This window comes from Beta vulgaris, chromosome 7 (genome assembly GCF_026745355.1).
Source record: "Beta vulgaris subsp. vulgaris cultivar EL10 chromosome 7, EL10.2, whole genome shotgun sequence".
Lineage (NCBI taxonomy): Eukaryota > Viridiplantae > Streptophyta > Magnoliopsida > Caryophyllales > Amaranthaceae > Beta > Beta vulgaris.
Window position 1 is genome coordinate 58,417,330 of NC_079208.1, and position 24,642 is coordinate 58,441,971.

The 24,642-nt window shown below is 33.7% G+C and overlaps 2 protein-coding genes across 2 annotated transcripts; one reads left to right on the forward strand and one right to left on the reverse strand.

The window, feature by feature from the left end:
• Nucleotides 1–7,138: 7,138 nt before the first annotated feature.
• LOC104900131 (U-box domain-containing protein 13) lies at nt 7,139–11,779 on the forward strand. The gene is made up of 4 exons (XM_010687484.4): nt 7,139–7,652; nt 8,985–9,101; nt 9,307–9,762; nt 10,272–11,779. Exons 1-4 carry the CDS (start codon nt 7,380–7,382, stop codon nt 11,412–11,414), a joined length of 1,989 nt encoding a protein of 662 aa, XP_010685786.2. The 5' UTR covers nt 7,139–7,379; the 3' UTR covers nt 11,415–11,779.
• A 10,462-nt stretch (nt 11,780–22,241) lies between these two features.
• LOC104900132 (dof zinc finger protein DOF2.4) lies at nt 22,242–24,422 on the reverse strand. The gene is made up of 2 exons (XM_010687485.4): nt 24,069–24,422; nt 22,242–23,813 (listed from the first exon to the last, which is right to left on the reverse strand). The coding sequence occupies exons 1-2, from the start codon at nt 24,117–24,119 to the stop codon at nt 22,659–22,661; spliced, it is 1,206 nt and encodes a 401-aa protein (XP_010685787.2). The 5' UTR covers nt 24,120–24,422; the 3' UTR covers nt 22,242–22,658.
• Nucleotides 24,423–24,642: the final 220 nt, after the last annotated feature.

A 24,642-nucleotide genomic window follows, 5' to 3' on the forward strand; every position in this document is an offset into this window, starting at 1 on the left:
ACTACAACAGAGGGTATTAGGTTTATATTTATGTAGTCATTATTTGACTTTAGATGTTATTTTTTAAAGGAAAAAATGGCTGAAGAAACTGAAGCTCCCCACCCAGTGTTGTTCATGCCTGAGATAATGACTATACATGTGTTCCCAAAACTGAATTGTGGTTTTTTTTTTTTGGGTTTTAGATTATACAGTTTTTTGGGGAAGAATTAACATGGTGTTTTTGCTTTTTTTGGATGAAGAAAACTGGTTCATTTGTTCCATGTTCCATGGAACCCATGTATTTATGCATTGATGAAGTAACGGTTACTTTTTTGGATTTTACTGAATATTTAATGCTTTTGTTCTTTTTTTTATTATTATTATACCTCCGGCGTGGTTAAAATGTGGTTAAGTTACCGGATTTCCTAACCCAGGTCCCAAATGGTGCATAAAAAAAGGATAGGTCCCAAAGGGTGAAAAAGTGGAAACTTGGGGTCCTTATTGTTTGCTTAACTCTAATGTTTAGGCGATTAAAATTTGATCCTTTTAAGTTTTTTGTCTAGGATTCGCCACTGGTTATGTTGCGTTGAGAAATTTTGTATCATCAACATATAACTATAAGAATTATATGATCATATATAAAAACTTAAACCATGAAAATTCTCTCACCTAATCCTTTTTTGAGGTACAATTTTTATCACATTAGAGTAGACTTGTGAGTATGGTGCATCCATGGATCACTAACAAACTAAGGGTCCCGTTCTTTTAGAATGAACTAAACTGAACTAAAACGAATTGAAATGAGTTGAGCATAAGAGGGTAAGTGAACTGAAAATAAGTCCAAAAGAATCGGCCTAATACTACTTTTTTGGTCATAGCATAATTGAAGTGCTCCAAATAAGCAAAATTTACACAATCCGAAGAGTTTTAAAATGCGCATTTAGGCGGGGTAGCTGATTAGCCATGGTTGAACCATAATACGACCTCTATTGTGACACTTCGATCAACCTCTTATGGGATGCAAGTTGTCACTTGTCACCAAAATGCGCATATATATATGATCAACAACGACCCCTGATAAACCATCAAGTCTTCCCGACGCATTCTGTATTCACTCATAAGCATTACCAAAAACTTTGCATCCATATTGTCACCTGTCTAAAACTACTTACAAATAAATGAAATATGCTTAATAGTAATGTACTTACTATAAGGCTTCCTAAAAGAAAGGTGCATCGGCCTTATTGGTATAATGGTATATGTAGTACCATCAAATCCCTCTAACCAGTCATCGGGTATCATATACACCCTTACTTGAAAACCATAACGTCCTTGTTGTTCTTGAAAACCGATTGAAGCGTTTGATCTAATGGCTTGTGATTCAACTATGAAACTCTAACCTGCTACTCTGCTAGATTATTGACCTGAGAGCTTTAATACAGAGGCTCAATAAGTTGTCTTATAGTTGCCTTAATACCATCAATCCGAATTGTGATTGTGACCAAATGTTTATCTAGGACCAACAACTGTCCTCATATATAAACTAATATAAGTCATTTCGGTACATTTTGTTTACAACTTATATCACAATAGATAATTGAAGGATTTTTCATAAGATAACACATGTTATAGGAATATTATTTATGATTACGATGTATAATTGTACATATAGATGAAGAGTCTTGTATGGTAGCTAGGTTACTTCTAGAGGTGGGAATGGGCCCGGCCCGGGCCGTTATCCGCTACGTGGGCCACGGGCCTGTCACGATCAAGAAATTTTATTTACAATTCGCACCGACACGAGCCCGCGGGCCGAACCCTCCTTTTCTGTGTTTTTTACCTAAAACTGTCAAAAATACAAAAACACAACATAAAACATGGGCAGGCCCGCGGGAAGCACGAGCTCTGCCGGCGGGCCTGGACCGAGCCGTGGACAAATTTTTAAAATTTCAAGCCCGACCCGCCATTTACTCAAGCCCGCAGACCGAACTCGTGAACAGGCCCGACCCATGTCCACCTCTAGTTACTTCACATGCTCTTATCGAGGGTCCTAGATCTGACTTTGCACGGGAATCGGAATGATGTTTTTCTCTTTTGAACTTGTTTTGCAATTCAACGAAAATGTTATCTCAGCTATTGTTCAAATGTAAAAGCGAAAACTATTAGATGTTGCGGTCTTGCGAATTGTGATCTGTGGACCATACATCACAAATTTTCGAGATTCCACAACATTTCGTCGCAGTCTTTTGTGTAAACATCAATGTCCCACCACATACATGTATGAAGTTTTATTTGATAAAATCCAAGTAATTAGATAAGAAACTTCTCTTTTATAGTCTGAAAAATGGAAAGATTGGCTAAGAAAATTTATTTATATATTTGCAAGTTGGGGTGTCAAATTGACGAAGTAAGATCATATCTATAATCCTTGATTACTGAGTTGTCATGCGCGCCGCTAATACTTACTTCATCTAAAGAGGTGATTTCTTACCATCAACGAAGTTAATTTTGCATGTTTTATACTAATAAGTTATTATAAATAAATGTTTCTCAATTAAAACATAGTGCAATAAAATCTCACATGACTGTATTTTTCCTTTAAAATAAATCACAAGAAATATTCAAAGTTAATTACATAAATAGTGTCAAAAGTCAAAACGAGTCATAAAAACACGAAGAAAGTATATCTCAAAATATCCAAAACCAAAACCAATAAATGAATAATATCTATTATATAAGCGAATGAAGGAGGTGTGGTGTCCTCCTTTAAAGTGACTAGAATACCCTCTAATAATTTATAATAATGTTTTTCTTTTTATAAAAAATTGAAAAATGAGAATTAATGAAACTTGCCATATGAGTAGGTCAAAATGAAATATGCAACACCATTAATGACTTGACAAACTAGATTGATACAATCAATTCACGAAATCAATTAGAGTCTTCAATCCAAAAAAGTTAACAATATATTGTGATAACATAATATTTCATATTTATGAAGTTCAAACAATATGGTTTATTATTAACATTTATAATTATTAAAGAAATATACTAAAGTCGTTGAAAAAAAATTATTAAATCATCGACCAAATTTTTCAGTGACGATATTAAACATTTAAAAATCATTCACCTTTAATTTAAAAAGATAATAACATCTACAAAAGAACCACAATAATTTACATCACTATCAAAATAATTTTAGATAAAAACAAACATGTCAATTTATATAAACCTACACAAATTGTCGGCGCACGCATCGGGTGCATATGCAATTAGTATATTACTATATTAATATCCGAGGAGAATGGGCAAATTAGTTGGGCCATAAACCTTAATTAAGCTGCATGACCCAGCCAACTCTTCCTAATATGTATGTGGTGGGGGCCAATCCAGAACGAGGAAAAGAAAACTCCCTCTCATGTGGGCCATATGTATGATACTATGATTGAATGAAAGTCCAGGTTCATTGACATTCTCATTGATTTTTTATTTCACCTTACAAATATATTAAAAAAAACTTTGATAGGTGTAATGTATAATCCTCAACCCACAGTTTCAAAAGGATTTTGAGTAATTTCCAGTTGCAAATTCCAGATCCTTAGCTGTTCTCAGATCATCATGCACCACCTGTACAAGATCTCTTGCACTTTAGTCAATCTGCCATGTATTGCTTGTTTGGTTGATTTACATCTTGATATCACATAAACAAATTGATAGATGTTGTAGCTTTAAAAGATATCATTTGTAGGTTTGGACGCCAGAGATAAGTTGAATTCATCATTACGAATTATCATGCAGTAAGAACATGTTACAAAAATTATTAAAAGAGACCGGTCTAATTTTAATATAAAAGTAAACTTAGTTATTAAATGGATTAAACGAGTCATCGAAAGAAATTAACTCAGTCACTATTGGGCTCGTTCTCTTTTTAATATCGGACTTACCATTACATAATTTTAATTTAAAAGTAGACGGTCATTATAAGACAAACTCAACATGGTAAACGTGTGTACTAAACAGTATCTGCTTCTTCTACAGATAACGAAAGCTTGTTTATAGGGAATATTAGATAAATAGTGTAAATTTATGTGCGATCAAATAATAATAATTCGAATTCGTGTAAATTATGAAGCCAACCCATCATTTTTAATTTGTGTTGATGTTTGCAAATAATATCCATACATTAGAGCCCAACCCCATGCTTCATGTGCCAAATCCTTATCAGGATGTGCCAGCTCGGTCCATACTCAACTCTAAATAGAAATGTATGAAAAAATGAGTTTTATATTATTTTGATTTATATATGGAGCCATGAAAATAGTGTTATAAACGAAATTTGATTTGAAGCCATAGGTTTTGCATCTATAACTTTCTTTTTTGAAGGAATTATCGCATCTATAACTCCAAGTCTCCAACAACTAACACATAGACGAACTTAGAAAATGAGATCACAAGGGTGAAATTAACGTGTAATCTTTTCACGCAAAAATTGAAGAAATAGCTGTACATACTAAGTAGAAGATTTGCTGACTACAACCTTCAAATTCGAGATTAGCATAATGTTAATTCAAAGATGGTTTTGATGACATAACAATAGTTTTTACTTAAGCGATGGTAACGCGCAAATATGTTTAATAAATAATCAGCTATTTTCTGGTTAGAATGCAACATTTATGCGTGTATAAATGGCTATCTAGTAATTAATCAGCCATTAAAAAGGTGAGGACCAAAAAAGGGAGGGGATTCATACTTCATATTCAATCTACAAAAGAAAGGCTGTAAGGTTGACTAAGTTGGGATGCACTACATTTCATTATCTGTTTCTGCTTTTCAAAAGTAGTATCATACTCTTGTTTACCTAAAAAATATTAATGGAATATTACTCTTGTTATGGTAATAATTGTCAGCTTTATAGATATTCCACCAACTAGGAATCTGTTGCTTATCCCTTTAAATGCATTAATATATACTACTATATCTCATCTAATATATTTTTTGCAAAGTACACTTCTATTAGCACTTAGCTAATTATAGTTCCAAACTAGTTTTTAGACCTCTAATTAGTTCATGTCCCGGAGGAGACGCATTCTGAATTATTTACCAATGTGTATTTGAAGTTTTTAAAAATAGAAATAGTATATTGTGTTTAAATGATTTTTCTCTCACAAATACCAACATGGGTATTGTAGTGCAGTTGGTTAGTGCATTAGCATATCAAATGAGAGGTTATGTGTTTGAGTCTTGAAACATATATTTTTATTGTTTAATGTCTCATTTGATTGTGTAGGAGAGGGGAGAATTTACATGTTAGAGCATGACATTTGTTTGTCTTGGATTTTAGATATATAGAGATATAGATATGTCTCGAGTAATTATATTTTTTATTTATTAATATTTTACTCTTAAATGGTAACACCAAGTATTACTTGATTTAATGATTAAAATATTAATAATGTCCAAACTTGAAGTCATAAGTTATGGGATCAAATGTTATGTAATGCATTTTCTTATCGCCAAATAACACCGTTCATTATCTAAGAACGCCTTTTAATATATAAGTATAGATAGATTTGTTGTAACACTATGTCACTATATATGAATATGATGATGATGCTCCTTTTGTTTAATTCATTGGCAGCTCTATCCTTCTTTTTTGGGTAGGGGTTTACTAGTTTAGTTTTCACAAGGAGAAGGAAAATGGAAATAGAAGGACAAGAAGCATATTTTTGTATTATGAAACTTGTGATATATTTTTTAGTACCCCTATATTAGTCCCACTTTAATTTTGACCTTTTTACTATTTACGTCCTCCGTTTTTAATCTTATTCGTGCACTAATATATGAAAGCATAATTTGGAAAAACATAGATATTTTGATGAATGATGGGAGAACGTGGGGACGAAAAGAAAGTTAATGACTAATAAAACCCAAAGGAATTCAACCCTTTTATAAAGAATTTTACTAAAAAAACTGTGCAAAAATGATTAAGAAATATAATTTGACATTATTTAGTAGGATGGTAAACAATAAAAAAAGTAACTTACAATTAAGGCAAAGTTGGCCTCAACACCTGCACTATAGCATGAGTGCATGAAATAGTCCCTACGACCTATAGCCAAAACCCCAAAGTATTGATCAGGGTGCAAAACGTGTCATAAATGAGGTCGGTGATTGGACTTCTCACCAGCTATAAGTCGAGTGTTAGATATTGAGAAGCCATGAAAGCGTCTTCCTTGATTATGGTCGAAGTTCCAAGTAGTTGCATTAGTGCATACAATCAATGTCGACAATAAACTCTACCATTACTTAAACTGGTATTTGAATTCTTTTTGAAACTTGAAGATGAAGTTGATCTCATTGTTATGTGGATTTCACTCTTTTAGAATTTAGGAATCATTTGGTAACAAAGAGGAAATTTGAAGTAAGAGGGAATTTAGGGGAAATTTTATATTCGATTGAGGAAGGAGAAAATGAAGGCAAACACCTTTTTTTTGTGTTTAAGTAAAAAAAATTAGGATTAAAAAAAAAAGAAACCAAGAAAGGGGAGAGAGCCTGGTGAGGACTCTTTGCACTCACCTCACCCCAAAAAATCTTTACCATTAGGCCAAACCTTACTTGGTTTATACAGTACAATACCTAATTCTACATATCGAAGATATATCTTCAATTTCGTTTCAATAAATTAAATATACAAATATATTATAAAAGTTGAACCAAATCTACCAACATCCTACATAAATATGTCTTTTCTATATTATATATCAATGAAAATATTTATTCAAATAATTTAATTTTTAGGGCATGTTCTCCCCAGTTTATTTTCAGTTCAGTTCAATTCAACTCTTGACAATACTTTTACACTCACATACCACTATTCAATCCAGTTCAATTCAATTCAATTCAGTTCAGTTCAGTTCAGTTCAGTTTAACTGTTTTATGCCGAAAAGAACATACCCTTAACCTCAAAATAAAACAAAAACCATATTACTATAAGATAGATGGTGTAATTGATAAGAGACAAAAGAAGTAATTTTTTTTATTAACCATGGTTACCCAAACCCACACCCACCAACTCCAAACTTACCAAAACCAAATATACTAGCTTAACCATAGTTAAACCCGCTCCATCAGTAAAAAAAAAAAAAACACTTCTAATAATCTAAGCGCGTATTTCACAACCTCTCTACTTTCTTCCTCCTTCTTCTCTCTCTCTTTCATGGAGCCTACCTTCTCTACTTCCTCTTCCTTTCTTCTTCCAATCACTCTCACCTTATTTTAATTTCCTCTTTCTCTCTCCTCTTTATAACACTAAATTCTTCATCTCCAACTTTCAAAAAAAAAAAAAGAAAAAAAAGTCTGCGCTGAATTAATCTTATCTCTCAATTGATTTTTTCGTTTCAATGGAGGATGAAAAAGAAGCAAAATTAATCAACAAATTAATCGATAGAATCAATGAAATTGCTTCAATTTCAGATTATCGACCTCCTGTTAAGAAACAGTACTGTAATTTAGCTCGAAGATTGAAGCTTTTAACTCCAATGTTCGAGGAAATTAAGGAGAGTAAAGAGCCGTTATCTGATGATGTTCTTATAAATCTTGTTTCGTTTGATGATTCGCTTAATCAAGCTCTTGATTCTCTTCGATTTGGTTCTATTGGCAGCAAAATTTATCTGGTTTGGATCTGCTAATTTAATTGTTCTTCCCTTAAATTTTACTATTAATTATCACTGTTTTGTTCTACTCTGATTATTGCTACTTTAATAGGATTTTTATGTATTATTTACTTTTTTTTTTTGTGAATTGTAGTTTTTTTTTTTTTTTTTTTTTATATTTCTTGATATGGAAATTGTGAATTGGCTAGTTGATTAGAGAATTATGTGTAATTGGATTGGTAGGTTTAAGGGAGATTTGCTATGAGTATTGATTTGTTTGATTGAATTGACTGAATTAGGATAGGTTTCAGAATTTGGATTAGATATTAGGGTTGAATTAGTAAATGAGTTAAGTTTGATTGGAGGTTGAATTGCAAGGGCCTTAATTTGAGCACCGAGGATTTTATGCTCGAATTCCGCCTCTTTTTCTGCTGTATACTTATTAAGAATGTGGTTCTTGATGTTTGATACTAGAATTTAGTTAATTTGAGCTCTACCAAGTGATACTTATCAATAATCATGGTATAAGCATGGAAAAGCCTCGTTCGTTGCAGAATCTGTGGATTGATAGGAATAATGCGTGTGTGGTACTATTGTAGACGAAGTCATCGAGTAGCTATTGGCCATTGGGGTTTTTGAAAGTCGAACTTTTGTTGAGGTTATTACTTGAAGGATAAGCATAAAGCATATAGTGATGGGACTTACCCATGGACGATGGTTTCATTGTAGCCTGTAGGCGATCACATTATAGATGTTATAAATAACAAAAGAAAACACCTTGTATTGTTGTCTTAGGCTGGATGCATGCATGCCAACTTTGACTTTTATGAAGATTTTGTGCTCATACGTGTTTGAAGTACTGGCCATATTAGGATTACTGGTGCTTGCAATGTAGGGGGAAGGTGAAGTAGTTAAAATGCTACATGGTCCTGTCCGCAATATTGTTTGCATATCATGAAATTCATGATATTGTACTTTGCTGCAATGTCCTGTAAACAGTCGTGCTTGGCACGGTATGGTGGTTGTATTGGTTGCATTGATCATGTATCAACCTTTTATGACCTATTGTTGGCTTATTTGACTGACTATTTGTTAATGTGGCCTTTATAACCTGGGGAATTTCGTGGTGGCAAATGGAAGAATACGAGGACTTGTTATCAAGCCTTGAAACTTCAAAGTTACTCTATACATTCTTTACAGTCAGAGCTAATTCGTCATTTATATTCTTCTATTAGTACGTGTTGTAGTTTTCTTGTTTATGCCAGTTAAGTGAGAATGATTTTGCCTTCCTATATCATTGTGTGCAATCCCTTGCCATTTTCCCCTGGTTTATTCTTTTCATGCTAATGACAGGCCCTTGAGAGAGAGCGGATTATGACGACATTCTATGAAGTGACATCGAATTTGGAGCAAGCTCTGGATGGACTACTCTCCGAGAAACTTGACATCTCTGACGAAGTAAAGGAACAGGTAGAATGAACTCACCTTGAAGGCTTGTTCTGTTGAATGCTCATGATGCTCGTATGACTATCTGATTGAGTTTTAATGACGATGCAACGTAGAAGAGAGATTCTAAATTGCACTATCTGCTTATCCCTTACCTTCTGGTAGAATAAAGTGACTAGAAGAAGAATGGCCAACATTCAGGGACTGATGCAAAAATTTATTCTTCCAGGTTGAGCTCGTTGTTACTCAGTTTAGAAGAGCCAAGGGTAGAGTTGATGCACCTGATGAAGAGCTCTATGAGGATCTAATATCTCTATACAACAGCAGCAATGACACAGCTATTGATCCTGTTGTACTGAAGAGAGTTGCTGAAAAGCTGCATCTGATGAAGCTTGATGATCTGACACAAGAGTCTGTGGCTATCACCGAGATGGTTTCTGCAACCGATGAAGATTCTGATGAGAGAATAGAGAAGATGTGCAATCTACTAAAGAAAATCAAGGATTTTGTTCAGACGGAGAACCCTGATTTGGGAACTTCTGCAGGAGAGAAGAATCTCTCATCAGGTTGTGCTGGACAAACATCTGCTGATGGGAGTCCAAAGTCTCTTGTTATACCAGATGATTTTCGCTGCCCAATCTCATTGGAGCTGATGAAAGATCCTGTTATTGTTTCAACTGGGCAGGTATTGATATTTGAGTTTACTTAAAATAGGTACTAGGTTTATGTAAAATATGTACTAGGTTTAGCGAATAAACCATTTTGCAGTTAGCTGTTTCCGGTATAAACTTGCCATCCAGCTTCCCATATTACGTTACCTTATAGATGATACTACTAAATTAACATCAAAAGGCTGCTCTCTATTGTTTTCTGAAAAAAGTTAATATATGAAGTTTGGTGCACAGCTTATGTGTAAAATCATTTACAAGTACGTGATAGAATTTAAAATAAGTTGCATATTCAAACTTTTTTGCTTTTTCGGGTGTGTGGGAGCTAAGCTATCGTGTAATATTGACGTGTCCATTTTTTTCCCTCTCATTTTTTGGTAATGTTTCTTTTTTCTCCTTTCGTTCTAAAATGATCCGTCATTCTCAACTTTTGCTGGTTTTTTTCTCTACCCTTTCTGTTCTTTTTTTAGAGAAAGTACCGATCTACTTCTCAAGTCTTAACAGCCACAATATTCCTCTCTTGCAGACTTATGAACGTTCGTGCATTGAGAAGTGGATAGGGGCAGGTCATAATACATGCCCCAAAACACAACAATCCCTCCAAAATTCTTCGCTCACCCCCAACTATGTCTTGCGAAGCCTTATAGCCCAGTGGTGTGAAGCAAATGGGGTGGAACTTCCCAGGCGGTCAAGCAGTTCTAACCCCAGCAAAACTGCATCAGCTTGTTCAGCTGCAGAACGTTCCAAGATTGACGAACTTCTCCGTAAGCTCCACTCAGGCAATCCTGACGATCAGCGATCTGCGGCCGGTGAAATCCGCCTTCTCGCAAAGCGAAATGCTGATAATCGTGTGGCCATTGCTGAAGCTGGAGCCATTCCACTTCTTGTGGAGCTGCTTTCAACACTTGATTCACGCACCCAGGAGCATGCCGTAACTGCTCTTCTTAACCTCTCAATTTGTGATGACAACAAAGGAAGCATAATCAATTCGGGGGCAGTGCCTGGCATAGTTCATGTGCTGAAGAAAGGTAGCATGGAAGCAAGAGAAAATGCAGCTGCTACACTTTTTAGTCTCTCAGTTGTGGATGAAAATAAGGTCACAATTGGTGCTTTAGGTGCGATACCTCCTCTTGTAATGTTGCTGAGTGAGGGTACCCAAAGAGGAAAGAAAGATGCTGCCACTGCACTTTTCAACCTATGCATTTACCAAGGAAATAAAGGCAAGGCAGTAAGAGCTGGAATTATTCCCACATTAATGAGGTTATTGACAGACACTGGAGGTGGCATGTTAGACGAGGCCCTGGCTATTCTGGCTATACTAGCTAGCCACACCGAAGGTAAAGCAGCCATTGGATCTGCAGATGCATTACCGGTTTTGGTAGACGTAATTGCAAATGGATCACCCAGAAACAAAGAAAATGCTGCTGCAGTTTTAGTCCATCTTTGTTCAGGGGATCCAACCTATTTAGCATCAGCCCAGGAGCTCGGAATTATGAGCCATTTGCTCGAGATGACACAGAATGGCACCGATAGAGGAAAGAGAAAGGCCCAGCAATTACTTGATAGAATAAACCGGTTACTTGAGCAGCAAAAGCAGGCTCAGGCTCAGGCGCAGGCACATGCACAAGTCGAAGCTCAAGGGCATGCACCTGATACTGCTGAGGACTGAAAGGTCTTTGGTTTTCTTGATTTTGTAACTTTTTCTATATGAAGTATAGTTTATTTTTTATTATAATTTAAGGGAAAGAGGGTGGGAGGGCCTTTTATTGATCTGCAGGGAGGTGGAAGTCACATTCCTGTGAGTGTAGTTCATTATTTTTGGCATTCTGTGGCTTTTTTTTTGTTTTTTGGGGAGTGAGGGTGAGAAAAGGATATCTTATATCTTCACATGAGGCACAGAAAGACATAGTACAAGAAAAGAAAGAATTGGCATGTCATTAAGACATGTCTGTTGAAATGTAACATTGTAAAATTCATATCAACTCTAATTATCCTCACTTTTATCAAAGGATACAACTTTCTTCTGTGCTTTGATCCTAAGGTGTTCTGATTACAGATTGACTGTTGCATTATGAATGAGAAATCTCATTTTATGGCAAATTTAGTTTCCTTGCAAGTTTATACGAGTAAATATAGTTTCCTTCTAGTTATACGGGTATTTCTCTGCGGTGAAAATAACTCTTCCTGTCATTTCAGAGATTTTTTTTTCTCCATACAGAAACTTAATGAGAACAGAGCTCCCAGTCTCCCACCATTCAACTATGAGGTTGGGGGTTTGATTTTCATCACCCGAAGTTTGGGGTTTTCTTTTCGGTAAAATTCCTACTTGTCGATCTTGATGTTTTCTTGTGGGATAAGATCTCTTTATCCTCCCTACTACTTCATCGGTCTTCTTTTAGTTGCTATATTCACTTTTGCGCAATTGTTAAGGAAACATGCGGAGATTATTAAAAAGTAGAGCAATTAAGCATAATGTGCAGTTAAAACAAAATGTTTAGCAAATGTAGCAAGTAAATGAGACACCCAAAATGACAAAATGTAGAAACTAAAAAAAGACGAAGGGAGTACTTTGCTTAGTCCTTAGATAGGAGGAAATGGAGGGAAAGAGAAGGAAAAGCGAGGGGAACAAGTTTCCTTGTTTGGTTAAGGGATTGGGATAAGAAAGGGGAGGGAGAGCGAATAATCCATTATCCCCCCCCTTTAATATACATCATCCTTTCTAAATTAAAGAGATTTAGAGGGAAAATGTAGCTCATCTTCTCCTTCCTTTTCTTTTCCTTTCCCGTTCTTCTCTATTTCTCTCCTTTTTCCTCCTATTTTACTATCCAAACAAAGAGAAAATTTAGTTTATGTATGAATTCAAATGTTGAAACTGATAATGATTATGAACTTATATATTCTTAAAATCTTAGAAAATAATTGAAAAGCTAACGAAGTTATATTACTTGAATCTATTCAAACAATTGCATTATTAAGCATCTTCCCTACATAAAATAATAAGCATCTACACAAACCACAACCAATCTATAATTGATCCTCATGTTTGTAACTAAGTTGAGGCACTATTTACAAATCACTCTCCAACTCAATTTTCTTGTAAGTTATTAGTTGGGAGTTTAACATTCGACATACAACTGTCACTTGGATTCTACATGTGCATTGGATTTTGTAGGTCCTTCATCACCAACTATGATTGATCCTTATGCTTATCATGAGAGAAATATATATTAATAGAAGTGAGTTCATATGAGAATGCATACTTACATGAGAAATGAGAATGAATTATACGCGCTATAACTCTTAAATTTTTTTTTAGACTCAAAATTTTTTAGGGGGTATAACTCTAATGAACAAGTGTTGTAACTCTAATTCAATCATGTGGTTGAGATTCTTTCTCATATAAGGAACATTCTCATGTGATCTTTCCCCTATATATATATATATATATATATACCTTTTTAAATGATAATTTTATACTCATTTTTTGTTTTAAGTTTGATAGTGGAGCTACATGTAAGAAGTTAAAAATGAAAAATATTAAGCAATGAACAAGCATAGTTACACAAGTTAACGTGTGAATTATGTTATAAATTTCTAGATCAATACTATTATAAGAAATATATTTTATGCTTATAAATTAGAAAAAATAAATTCCTCAAGTTTTTTTTTTTTTTTTGCCAAAGAAAAAAAAGTTTACTCAAGCTGATGTCTTGTCACCTCAAAGAAAAATAAAAAAAATTGATGTCCCTGAAAACTGAAAAGATCAAAGATATGGGCCCAACTACCAACTAGTCAAGTTTTTGGTCTCTTAAATGGAGCGTTGACAGTGGGAACATCTATCTGTCAAAGCTCCATGTTTACTTTGGGCTTAGCCTTTCCATAATAAAGGCCCGCATATTGACCAGCAAACGTCCTATATGGGCCCAACGTTCTCATTTGATGCTACGTACGGTTCTTATTTAATGGAACCAATTTTGGTTATCCTTTAATTTATTCCCTGGGCTCCATTTTATAGGCTATAGCCAACAAAATATCTAGTGTGATATACAAAGTTAGAAACAATCATTTACACTTTAGACAAACCAGATGCTTTATGTTCTATTTTTTCGGGTTGAACTGAACTGATATATCATGAAGTGAGTTGAACCGAGTTGAAGTAAAATTGTAATAGGAAGATAGCTGAACTAAACAAAACTAAAGTAAATTGTACTGAACTAAATTGGAACTGTACCCAAAAGAACAGGGCCTTAGCATCCTATCAAGTATCAAGAAAAGGAAAAAAAAATGCTAAGGGCTTAGTTTAATCTATCTTAACTTTATTTTAGGAATTTCATATTCTAGTTTATGCTACTTTTGCATCTTGTATTACTATTTCATGAGTACAATCTCGGTATGAATCTACAAAATATTCCTTGCTCTAGTGAGATAAAATTAGGGGTTGTGAAAAAATGACCCAATTTATTTATCGTACTCGAACATGACTTGAAATAAGTTTGAGTTGAGATTTTTGAGTCATATAAGTAAATGGATTGACACGACATACCCATTTAATTAAATGAGTTAGGTTAATGTTGATATTTTCAACTCGAAATTAATATGCTTTGACCTGTTTAACTCATTAAAATATAATTTTTTTAAAAAGTTGTGTCAAATTTAAAGTTGGTAAAATTTTAAAAATACTAATTGTAGAACACAAATAATGAAAAGAAAACCTAATCATGCATACTTTTATGTGAATTTATGGTTGAAAACCAATAATTTTTCATAAATATTTAATAGTAATAAATATGTAAATAGGTTAAACGGGTTATATGGAAAATTCGTTTCATAAACATGTCGAGTCAAGATTGAGTTTTTCAACCCGTTTAATAAACGTGTTCGGTTTAGGTTGGGACATGTTCAACCATTTATTATTAATCCGGATCCGGGTCCAATCCTGACCTTATCGGTTGATCAGCTCTACATAAAATAGTATCCGGCAATTATGAAGGAGTAAAAAGAGCACATTAGAACAAAAAACTAGGACCAATCTAAAGCATATTTTTAGATGATAGAGTTAAAAAAGATCACTGATCGACAATCAGTTAACACAAAGAAGTGTTCAATCCCTAGTCCTTTTTCAGTTAGAGCTGGTTTACTACATTACTATGGACTATGCAAATTTATGTCGGCATAATCTAGCTGGCAATCTGGACATCTGGCATAGCTCTGATATGTTTTTGGTTTTTCTTCTTTTTAAAAAAATATAATTCTTCCTCTCAAAAAATATATTTAAGAGCATTATCTTAGACATATTACCCACACGTAAGCGCAAGAAAAAAAAAGGAGTATAGTACCAAAAAAAATTGTTACTTTTGTTATCATCATCAAAATTAACTAGGGTAATCTTATATGTAGCCTTTAAATACATTTCTTCAAATGGAAACCGTTTAAAAATTTTAGACACATGATCACATCAACTAAGGTAATAAATACTTAATTCAATATTTTATTTCCATTTTAATCATCTTATACATAGCCCTAAGGGGTATTATCTCCCTCTGCAAATTAGTCATTTCTAAGTACGTAGGTCTACATGCATCATTAATACTTATAACTAAGTGTAGCAATCGATATAATTTTTTAAATTCCATTTTTTTTAAAATTAGTTGTATCATTTGGCTAAAACTAAGTTGATAATACGTACTAAGTACGTGTCAAATATTACAGATGTTATGCCAGTTAGGTTTTAGATGATAGACTCGTATACACTAAATAAAACTCTTAATAAGAATATAATTAAATAAAACTCTTATAACTTATTCAACTCGTTGTGTAAGAAACCATCTATTTAAAATTTAAAATTAGACGATGGCCCAAGATCTATATTAAGAAGAGAACATATCATCTTCTTGATTATAGTGACTAGTTTAATCTATTTATTGACTAGTTTAATTAATTTATTTAGTGACTAGTTTAATCGTTTTAGTTCTCACGTTCTTTAATCCATTTAGTGGCTAGTTTAATCCCTTTAGTGACTAGTTTAATCCATTAGCTAAGGTTGTCGGGTTAATCTATAAACTTGTTCGTTGTAGTTCGAGATTCAAAGGAAGGAGAAGAGAAGTGACGACTAAGTTATTGCGAGATGTCTAGGATTGTTAGCAGAATGTAGAATGTAGGTTTGGATTTGTCTAATTAATTTTATGTTAAAGTTAGACCGTCTATTATAATAATTTGTGTAACTCATTCTAAAGGCATATAAATATTAGTATTCAATCAATGGTAGGATAAAGGGCCTATATTTTCTAATAGGATATTATTATATATAAAGATAATAAAGTTGTTAGCTCATGACAACATAAAATGTTAAATATTAGGACGCCTAAAGTTAAATAAAAAGGAGGACAATTCATGATAAATATATTCTTTATTTGTTTAGATAGATCAGAGTTACCAGATAGCAAGGATATACACATAATTTGATCCTAAATTGTCTTTCATCATCGATCTTAATTAATGAAGATTCTTTGTGCTTTTTGTTAATGAAGTAGAGATTATGAGGCAAAACTATAATATATATTTAAATTATATATCAAGTTTAATTTATATAGAGTATTTTCATATGTTAAAAAATAAATTATTATATAATAGCGATAAACTGATTCGAGAATCGAGACAAGTGAACAACTATGTATTACTTGTTTTTTTTTTTTTTGAGGGAACAAAAGCAATACTTCCTATACTCTCATGCAATATGTACACAGTAGTTTAAGTATTAGTTATCGCATCAATGTTCGAAAATAACAAATATTATTGCATTGCATTTGAAATTGCAACATGTAATGATTGTGCATAAATATTCAAATCAACGGGTTATAATGAATTTTTCTTAAAAAAGTGGTCAGATAATATAAAATGAAGAGAGTATAAAATTTGTTTGCATTACAAGAATCCATGCTTTTACCGACCGTCAAAATCGGTCAACAATGGTGTTAATTAGTAGTGTCGGTAAATAGTTTTAATCGGACGGTAATTAACGTCTTCTTTTAAAATAATGGTCGGTAAGATGAATTTTAACGACTGCTTTTGTGACGGTCGGTAAAATCGGTCGGCAAAAGACCAAATTCTAGTAGTAATTTGTTAACCATTAAATATACAACATCTGTTGTATCATAATAACTATATTCGATGGCACATACAAATTACTGTAAAAGTGAACTAAAAATCCAACTTCACATTAGATCGAATAAAATTATATATATATATATATATATATATATATATATATATATATATAAATGTATATATATATATAAATGTACGGTAAAATCATATATAGAGCATAATTATATATGTGAAGCTTTTTTTAGATCAACTTACCTTCCTACTCCCAATTACTTAACCACAAAACATTAGACCATAAAATTGTGAAGAGTATTGATCAGAATCCTTCTTCCAACCAACCAACCTAGAAAGAAAAAAAAAAACTAAAATCCGAGGGCCAACAACTTTAGGCTTTTACATTACAAGAAGCGAAAGCTTCATATACTTGCATATACTTATATAATTAGGATAATAATTCATATACTTTGACATGATCCTGTTCTTTTAGATTTATTTTCAGTTCAATTTAGTATCTCTCAATTCAAAAGAACGGGATCTAACATAATACTTAGGGGTGTTTACCGGTCCACGATCGAAATCGATCGAACCAGAATTTGGAAAATTTTTGGACCTGGATCAGAAAAATTTCGATCAATTTCGGGCCGGTTTTGGACATGTTGGACCGGAATTTATATTTTTGTAGAAAAAAAACTTTTTTATTTGATTTATACATATTTATAAATGGAAAAATTGATTCTAATAATTCAACCTTTAGGTCGTTCGCTCAAAATAATCAAACCTTTTGATTATTATTTAATAATCCAACCTTTTATCCCAATCCGCTCATAATGCACCGTGAGACCGGTAACCTGTTAGAAAGGTATTTTTTTTTTTTTAATTCTCCCCTTCAATCGTCCTTTTGTTTCTTCCTCCCTCCCTTGCCTCACTAGACATGAAGAACCACTCCACCCTCCACTCCCTGCTCATGATCCTCACCCTCACCGCTGCTCACGATCCCCTACCCCACCCCTTTACGTACAACCCCTACTCCACCCTACCCCTTTGCGAACAACCCTTTCCCCACCCCCACCCTCCAATCTCCCTCGTTCCCCCCCTTCGTGACGACCAACATCCTCATTGTCTCCCTCTTAAACCTCTTCGTCCTCCTCCACTCGCCTTCACCCTTTTCGTCGACCTCCACTTGCAATCTCTGAGACGAGACGCATATTTTCTTCACGGGCTGGTGATGGTTAGTTGAGGTTGGGGGCGATTTTCGGAGTGGGGGAGGTGGGGCTGGAGTTTGGAATGGAGGGAGTGGGGTGAGTTGTGGGTTAGGGATGGTGAGGAGAGAGAAAGAGATTTGTGGGAAGGGGTAGGGTTTCACCGGGGAAGCAAGGGAGTTTTGGCGGCTGGGAAGGAGATCGAGGGGGTGGCAGTGGGTGGGCAAGGAGAGGGAGGGGGTGGCAATGGATGCGGGTGGGCAAGGGGAGGGAGGGAAGGGGGTGGGGATGTCGGGTGGCAGTGGGTGGGAAAAGGGAGGGTGGGGTGGCAGTAGGTGGGGGATGGGGTGGGTTGGTGGTAGTGGGTGCGCAAGGGGAGGGAGGGGGTAGTAAAAAATATTTAATTAAAGCATAAAGAATCAGAGCAAGACACGTGTGCAATTAACTCATTCTCCTGGTTATCAACCTTTTTCAACAGGTCACGGTGCATTATGAGCGGACTGTGATAAAAGGTTGGATTATTAAATAATAATGAAAAGGTTGGATTATTTTGAGTGAACGACCCAAATGTTGGATTATTAGAATCAATTTTTCCTTTATAAATTAGATATATCAAAATTAAAAAAATATTACTAAAGATAATAAATGGTAGGTTTTTAACTTTCTACCATTTAAACTATATTAATACATAAACTTTTATATTGACTAAAAAATCAGAAATTCTGATCTAACTGTCCGGAACGAAGTTTTCCAAGTTTGAACCAGACTGAAAACTCGGAATCATGAATTTTTCTAAATCGAGGAACGAACCGAAATTTTCAATCCATTCCAAATTCCAATCAGATCCAATCCAGATTCCGATTTGACCCTCTTATTTGCACCGGCATAGTAGTACTCACTAGAATTAGAAGAGAATAACATATTCACGCCAATATAAGGCCATAACACAACATAAAAACTTAGGTTTCCGTGCCCTTCTCCTTTGTTTTTGCAGATCACTCTAGTCTCTTCGTCATACTCCCCAGTCTTACATTGTTTTCCTCTTATTCTCTTCTCTCTCTCCTTCTTTTTCTTAACCATTTTACGTTCTTTTTCCCATTTTTAGCATCCCATTATTTTTCTAACTGTTTTTTTCCACACAACAGAATGAAAGAGAAAGAGAAAGAGAAAGAGAAAGAGAGAGATGGTACTGTCTTGGTCCTCGCAAAAGCAAAGCAAAATCCAAGATTCCTCTTCTCTCCCTTTTTAGACCATATAATAGACATAACCACCGTTTTTATAATATAATAATTATGTAATTAACAAGCACTATCAACTTTTATTATTTATACTATTCCAATGAAGGTTGTGTTAGAATAAAAAAATTAACCCCCCCCCCAAAAAAGGTGATTTACCCCAAGAAACTTTCCCAAAGTTTGAAAAAGATTTGAGTCAAGTTTGAACAGCAATGTGGGAAACATTGCAATAATAAGCACATCTTAGACAAACAAAATTAAGTTGATTGCAATGAGCATACATGGAGTTTGAGGTCCCAAATAAAAAGAACACTTAATAATGAAGTATACGTTCTTTTTTGACGAAGAAAAATATACTATATGATATTATGAATCTTCATGTCAAGTCATAGCCTTTTTTTTACTACTGAAAGTAATGCTATACAATGTCTCATAATTAGATCCAAGTTGTATGTAGTTTCTTATTTCAATAGTGTCACACTAATAATGTAATTTGAGCAAAATTTATAATTATGTCACGAAACGATTCGTAACCAGTTGATATATAAGACGAATTCAACAATATTTATTTTATATGACTGTTTTATTGGAGAATTTTTATAGTCAAATTATGTAAAGTTATAGTCAAATTATGTAAAGTTTGATTGAAAGCGTTAAACCATGCATGTAAGTTAATATGGACAGAATGAGTAGTAAGGTAATTTAAAGGTTTCCCCTAAAAAAAAGGTAATTTAATTAAAGGTTAATATGATAATTGAATTTACAAAAGAGATTTTTTTTTTTGAACAATTACTCCCTCCAATTATATTAGTTTACCCACTTCAATTAATTTTTGGGTTGTCATTTATTAATTTACCTACTTATTTTTCTGTTTTTGAATGGTTCAATCGGTATTACATTATTATCTTTACTATAAAGTCATTGGTCACTTTACTTATCTTGGCCCATAACATTAACTGCTATACAACAATATGTAATAAATTAATACTTTTAATTTGCATTGGTTCCTTTCTAAGGTCCTCATTCTTATTTCTCCTAATATTTTATGTCCAAATAAGCGGTTAAACTAATAAAATCGGAGAAAATAGTAAGCTAGATAGCACGAAATTTTTTCCTAGAGAGTTCATAAATTCGAATAAATGTGTTTATTTATTAGTGAATATATTAGTAGGATTTTAACACGAGACAGATAATCTCTCTTAAATCAATCATAATTTATCTAAGAAAAAGTGGAGTACAATCATATCTCACAATGAAGCCCGCCCTAAGGGCTGTATCTATGAAGCTAAAAATAGAAATAAGTTGCATTAATTGATCATTTATTACATCGGTAGATGCAAAATTTTTTCATAAATTCACAACTTATCTCCATTTTAAGTAGTGTATTTATGTCTTATATGCAACCCTAATGACTGCATATAACATAACCCATTATTATATAATGTAAAAGTTTGTTGATGTTAATTTTCATCATTTAATTTGTTGATCATATATTATGGATAACATGCATGCTATCATTTCCACAACAATTAATTAATAAATAACTTTCTCTTTTCACCTCTTCATCCTTAATTCTTAATCAAAGCTAAATCATCATCAAGTTATACACTTTCTTACTAATTTGTTTAGTTTATTATGATCTCAAAATATAGTACTTGAAGAAGTCTTTCGACAGTCAACACTGATTATATTAGTAGTACTCCTACATGCATAGTACGAGTAGTTTGTAGACAGTGTAAGAGAGAGAGTGTTATGTTGCATATTGCATGGTTTTTAGTGAGATTTTGGCGGTTCTGACTTGTTATTTTGTTCGTCGACTTTCACACTCATCACCAAACAACAAATATGTACTTGACTCTAAAAAACCTACTTATCAACTTACATAACAACTTCTCGTACCTATTATAACGAAATTATGACACTTCTGCCATTTTGCTTCTCCCTAACTACACCTATACTTGTCCTTGCAAGTTTCCGTACAACTTGATTATATCTTATTGTCTTGGAATAATCTCAACTTCTAATTAACCACACTCACTTTGCTACTCTAATTTTGTGAAAAATTCTTTCGAATTATGTGAACAAACTGATTTCTCGAACTTTGGAATCACTATATAAAGCAAATTAAAACGTGATGATGAAATTATCCATATACTCGTTATGTTTCTTTTTGTTCTTCTTGTTTCGACTTTTACGTTTGCTAATGTACGTCTTTGACCTTAAATATTTTCATTGTGTGTATTAGTAAAAATTATAATGATTAAACAATAAATATTAATAAAGTACTCATTGAAACGAATCAAATAAGACCTCACATGATTATATATATTTTTATCATATATTGAAAATAATTTAGAAGATTTTGTTCAATTGTGAATAGTGTCACAATTCTAAATAGGAAGTAGAAAAGAGAATAGAGGGAGTATAAAGGATCGATTTTCAACTTCAAATAAAGTTGAGACTTTGTTGAGTGAAAAACTCGATCAAATAATTTAGTTATATATAAGTAGGATTTTGTTCAACTTATTTTCACTTCTTTACATTAAAGGTAGGTTAATGATAAATTCAAACAAGCTAAGTTCTACCACAAGTAATTATAGTAAACTTTAATAAGTTCATATAATCTTGATTACATCCATAAAATTCAGATAAGTTCAAATAAGTTAAAACAGTCGAATAGAACACAACGTTAAATTCTGGGGTGAATTTTCACACCTTCATCTTGTTTCAATTTCATTATTGATTTGGAATGAAATAAGATCATGCACATAATTTGATGTGCTTAAAATACAGGATATATTGCATCTGTTTGGAATCAATCGTCAAAAATTGTGATATCTTAATTCAGACGAAGGACACTTATACTATTACTTTATTCATAGATCAATATTACATGTTCTAAAGTGCAAAGAGCTATTAGTTTAAGGAGAAGGATAATTAAACATAAATAACTAATAATTAGCACTTAAAGTTAATATTTCTTTAAAAAGGATTGATTAAAAAAATCTTAAGCACACCACACTCAAAATACAAGCACATCCAACAAGAAATTGAAGAAAAGAAAAAAGTAAGAACATAAAGAGAGCTTAGAGTATATAGATCACTAACTTCTAATAGTATCATCTCATCATGACATTAAGAGGGAGATGAAGATATGCATCTCAACCCTAGCTAGCTTCCCTTATCATGTTGAAGATTGATGATGATCATTGAACATCACCATTGTTCGCCGTCTCGAAAATCTTTGCTTGATCACTACTAGCTTCCATAACATTTTCCCAAAATGAGTAAATAACCAATTTTGAGTCATATCATAAACTAATTAATTAGCTAGTAGCAATATAACATGCTAATTATATTGTTCACTAAAAAATTTCACAAGAGACGGCTAGTTGAAGAAGAATTATTAAGGCCTGAAAGATGAGTCCACATGCTAGAAGAAGCTGCTATATTAGTATCATTGCCAATGGAATTATCCCAAAATCGATTACCCATTGCATTATTATCTGAAGAAGTCATGGATGCCATGAATTGCTTGCTTATATTAAGCCCTTCTTGCCCAATAACCTCCATCTTCACGGGCTCGAATTGCGAGTTCATAGATGATACATGGTCATCATGATCATGATGATCATCGTCGATTTTTTGTTGTTGTTGATGATGATGATGTTGTTGAAAGGATGAGTTATATAATCCAGCTCCAACTGAAGAGCTTGGGATTTGATCAAAACCCTCTAAGAAGGTATTATAATATCTCATTTGTTGATTGTTGGAATTTGGATTAAGTTGATGAGGAAAATCTAATTGATGAAGGTCATTTCCATCTTCACCATTAATAACTCTTCCTAGAGGGTGATGTTGAGGAGGTGTATTAAGGGACCCACCAAAGCTCAAACCTAAATTTCCCATCCCTAGTTGAGCTATGTTTTGTAAAGATGCCATGAAAGGCGACATCCCGGTCCCACCACCGGCTGAAGGGATGCCGGAGATGGTAGGGTTAGTACCACTTGAGCTCAACAAGTCCATATGTAGAGGCATTCTCGTTCTGTCCCCACCAACCATCGCGGTTGGAGGGGACTTAGAAGAGAAACCATTACCATTGCCGCCACCACCACCACTAGAGGATTTGCTGGAGGATCTCTTGGTTGATCTCCGGCATCCTCCGCCAACTGGAACGTTCCTTAGGGCCCCACCTTGAGTCCAATATCGGCGACAAGACTTACAAAAGTGACGAGGCTGTGACAGGTTATAGTTGTTATAGTAGCAGAATTTGGTGATGGTAGACTCACACCTGGGGCACTTTAGTGGAGCTACTGGAGGGAGGATCTTTGCTAAACGAGCTCTCTCCGCTGTCAAGTTATGGTGAATTGGTTGCGCCCCTGGTCCACCATCACCACCGCCGCCACCCATAACCACCTGAGATTCGGGTGGTTGGGGCAACGGTGGTGGTGGAATAAGGTGTTGATTTGGATTATTATGATCATTTCCGCGGCCACCAACACCTTGAACACCTTGTTGATGATTAGTTTGCTGCAAATATATGATAATAACAAGTATTTATTAGTACAAATTATATATAAGACTACCAAAAAAATGAGAAAAAGATCTATCAAGTATCTCTTAACTTCAATTGGAGAGGTATATTCAAAAAATGAAAGATAATATACATCATAAGAAGAATAATAGATATGGAATAATAATAATAATCTCTTATCAACTTTTAATTTTATTTATTTTCTCTCCTTGAAATAGAAGCTAAAATATGAAAAAAAAAAAAATCATTACCTGTTGCCAATGAGGAGGATCTAAATAGAGTAAAACTGAAGAGAAAACCATAGTGTTCTCTTTTTTATTTAGGTATTATTTTTGATACCTTTAATTCTTTCTTTCTTTCTTTCTCTTCCTTTTCTTTTTTTGGTTCTTTATTTCTTTTTATAAAGGTTGATAGAAGAATGAAGAAGGTTGGCTCTTTGATGATATGGTGGAGAATCAAAGTGTATGAGAAGATCAAATATTATCACCACCAAGTAGAGATGATTTAGAGAAAGAAAAAGAGATATGTGTGAAAGGGATAGGAGGGATTTATAAGAGAAAAAGAAAAGAAAAGAGAGAAGAAGAAAGCTAATTTGCTAACTAGTGAAGGGATTTTGAGGATGTGTTTTTTTGCCCTTTTGTTCTCTCTTTCTTTTTGTTTTACTATAAAAAAAATTAGGGTTTTTTTTCTTTACCTTTTACAGTTTAATATTAAGTAGTACTTCCTTAACCTCGAAGCTTATTAGTGAATAGTGATGATTTGAACTGTCAACATAAGTGTGTTTATAGTAGTAGCTTAGTGCTGCTAGTTGTGCTCGTGATGCAT

Coding starts and splice junctions, on each gene's coding strand:
- LOC104900131 (XM_010687484.4), top strand. CDS start 7,380: ATGGAGGATGAAAAAGAAGCAAAATTAATCAACAAATTAATCGATAGA. Junction 7,653..8,984: donor TTGGCAGCAAAATTTATCTG/GTTTGGATCTGC, acceptor TGCTAATGACAG/GCCCTTGAGAGAGAGCGGAT. Junction 9,102..9,306: donor CTGACGAAGTAAAGGAACAG/GTAGAATGAACT, acceptor TTATTCTTCCAG/GTTGAGCTCGTTGTTACTCA.
- LOC104900132 (XM_010687485.4), bottom strand. CDS start 24,119: ATGGTTTTCTCTTCAGTTTTACTCTATTTAGATCCTCCTCATTGGCAA. Junction 23,814..24,068: donor ATCCTCCTCATTGGCAACAG/GTAATGATTTTT, acceptor ATATATTTGCAG/CAAACTAATCATCAACAAGG.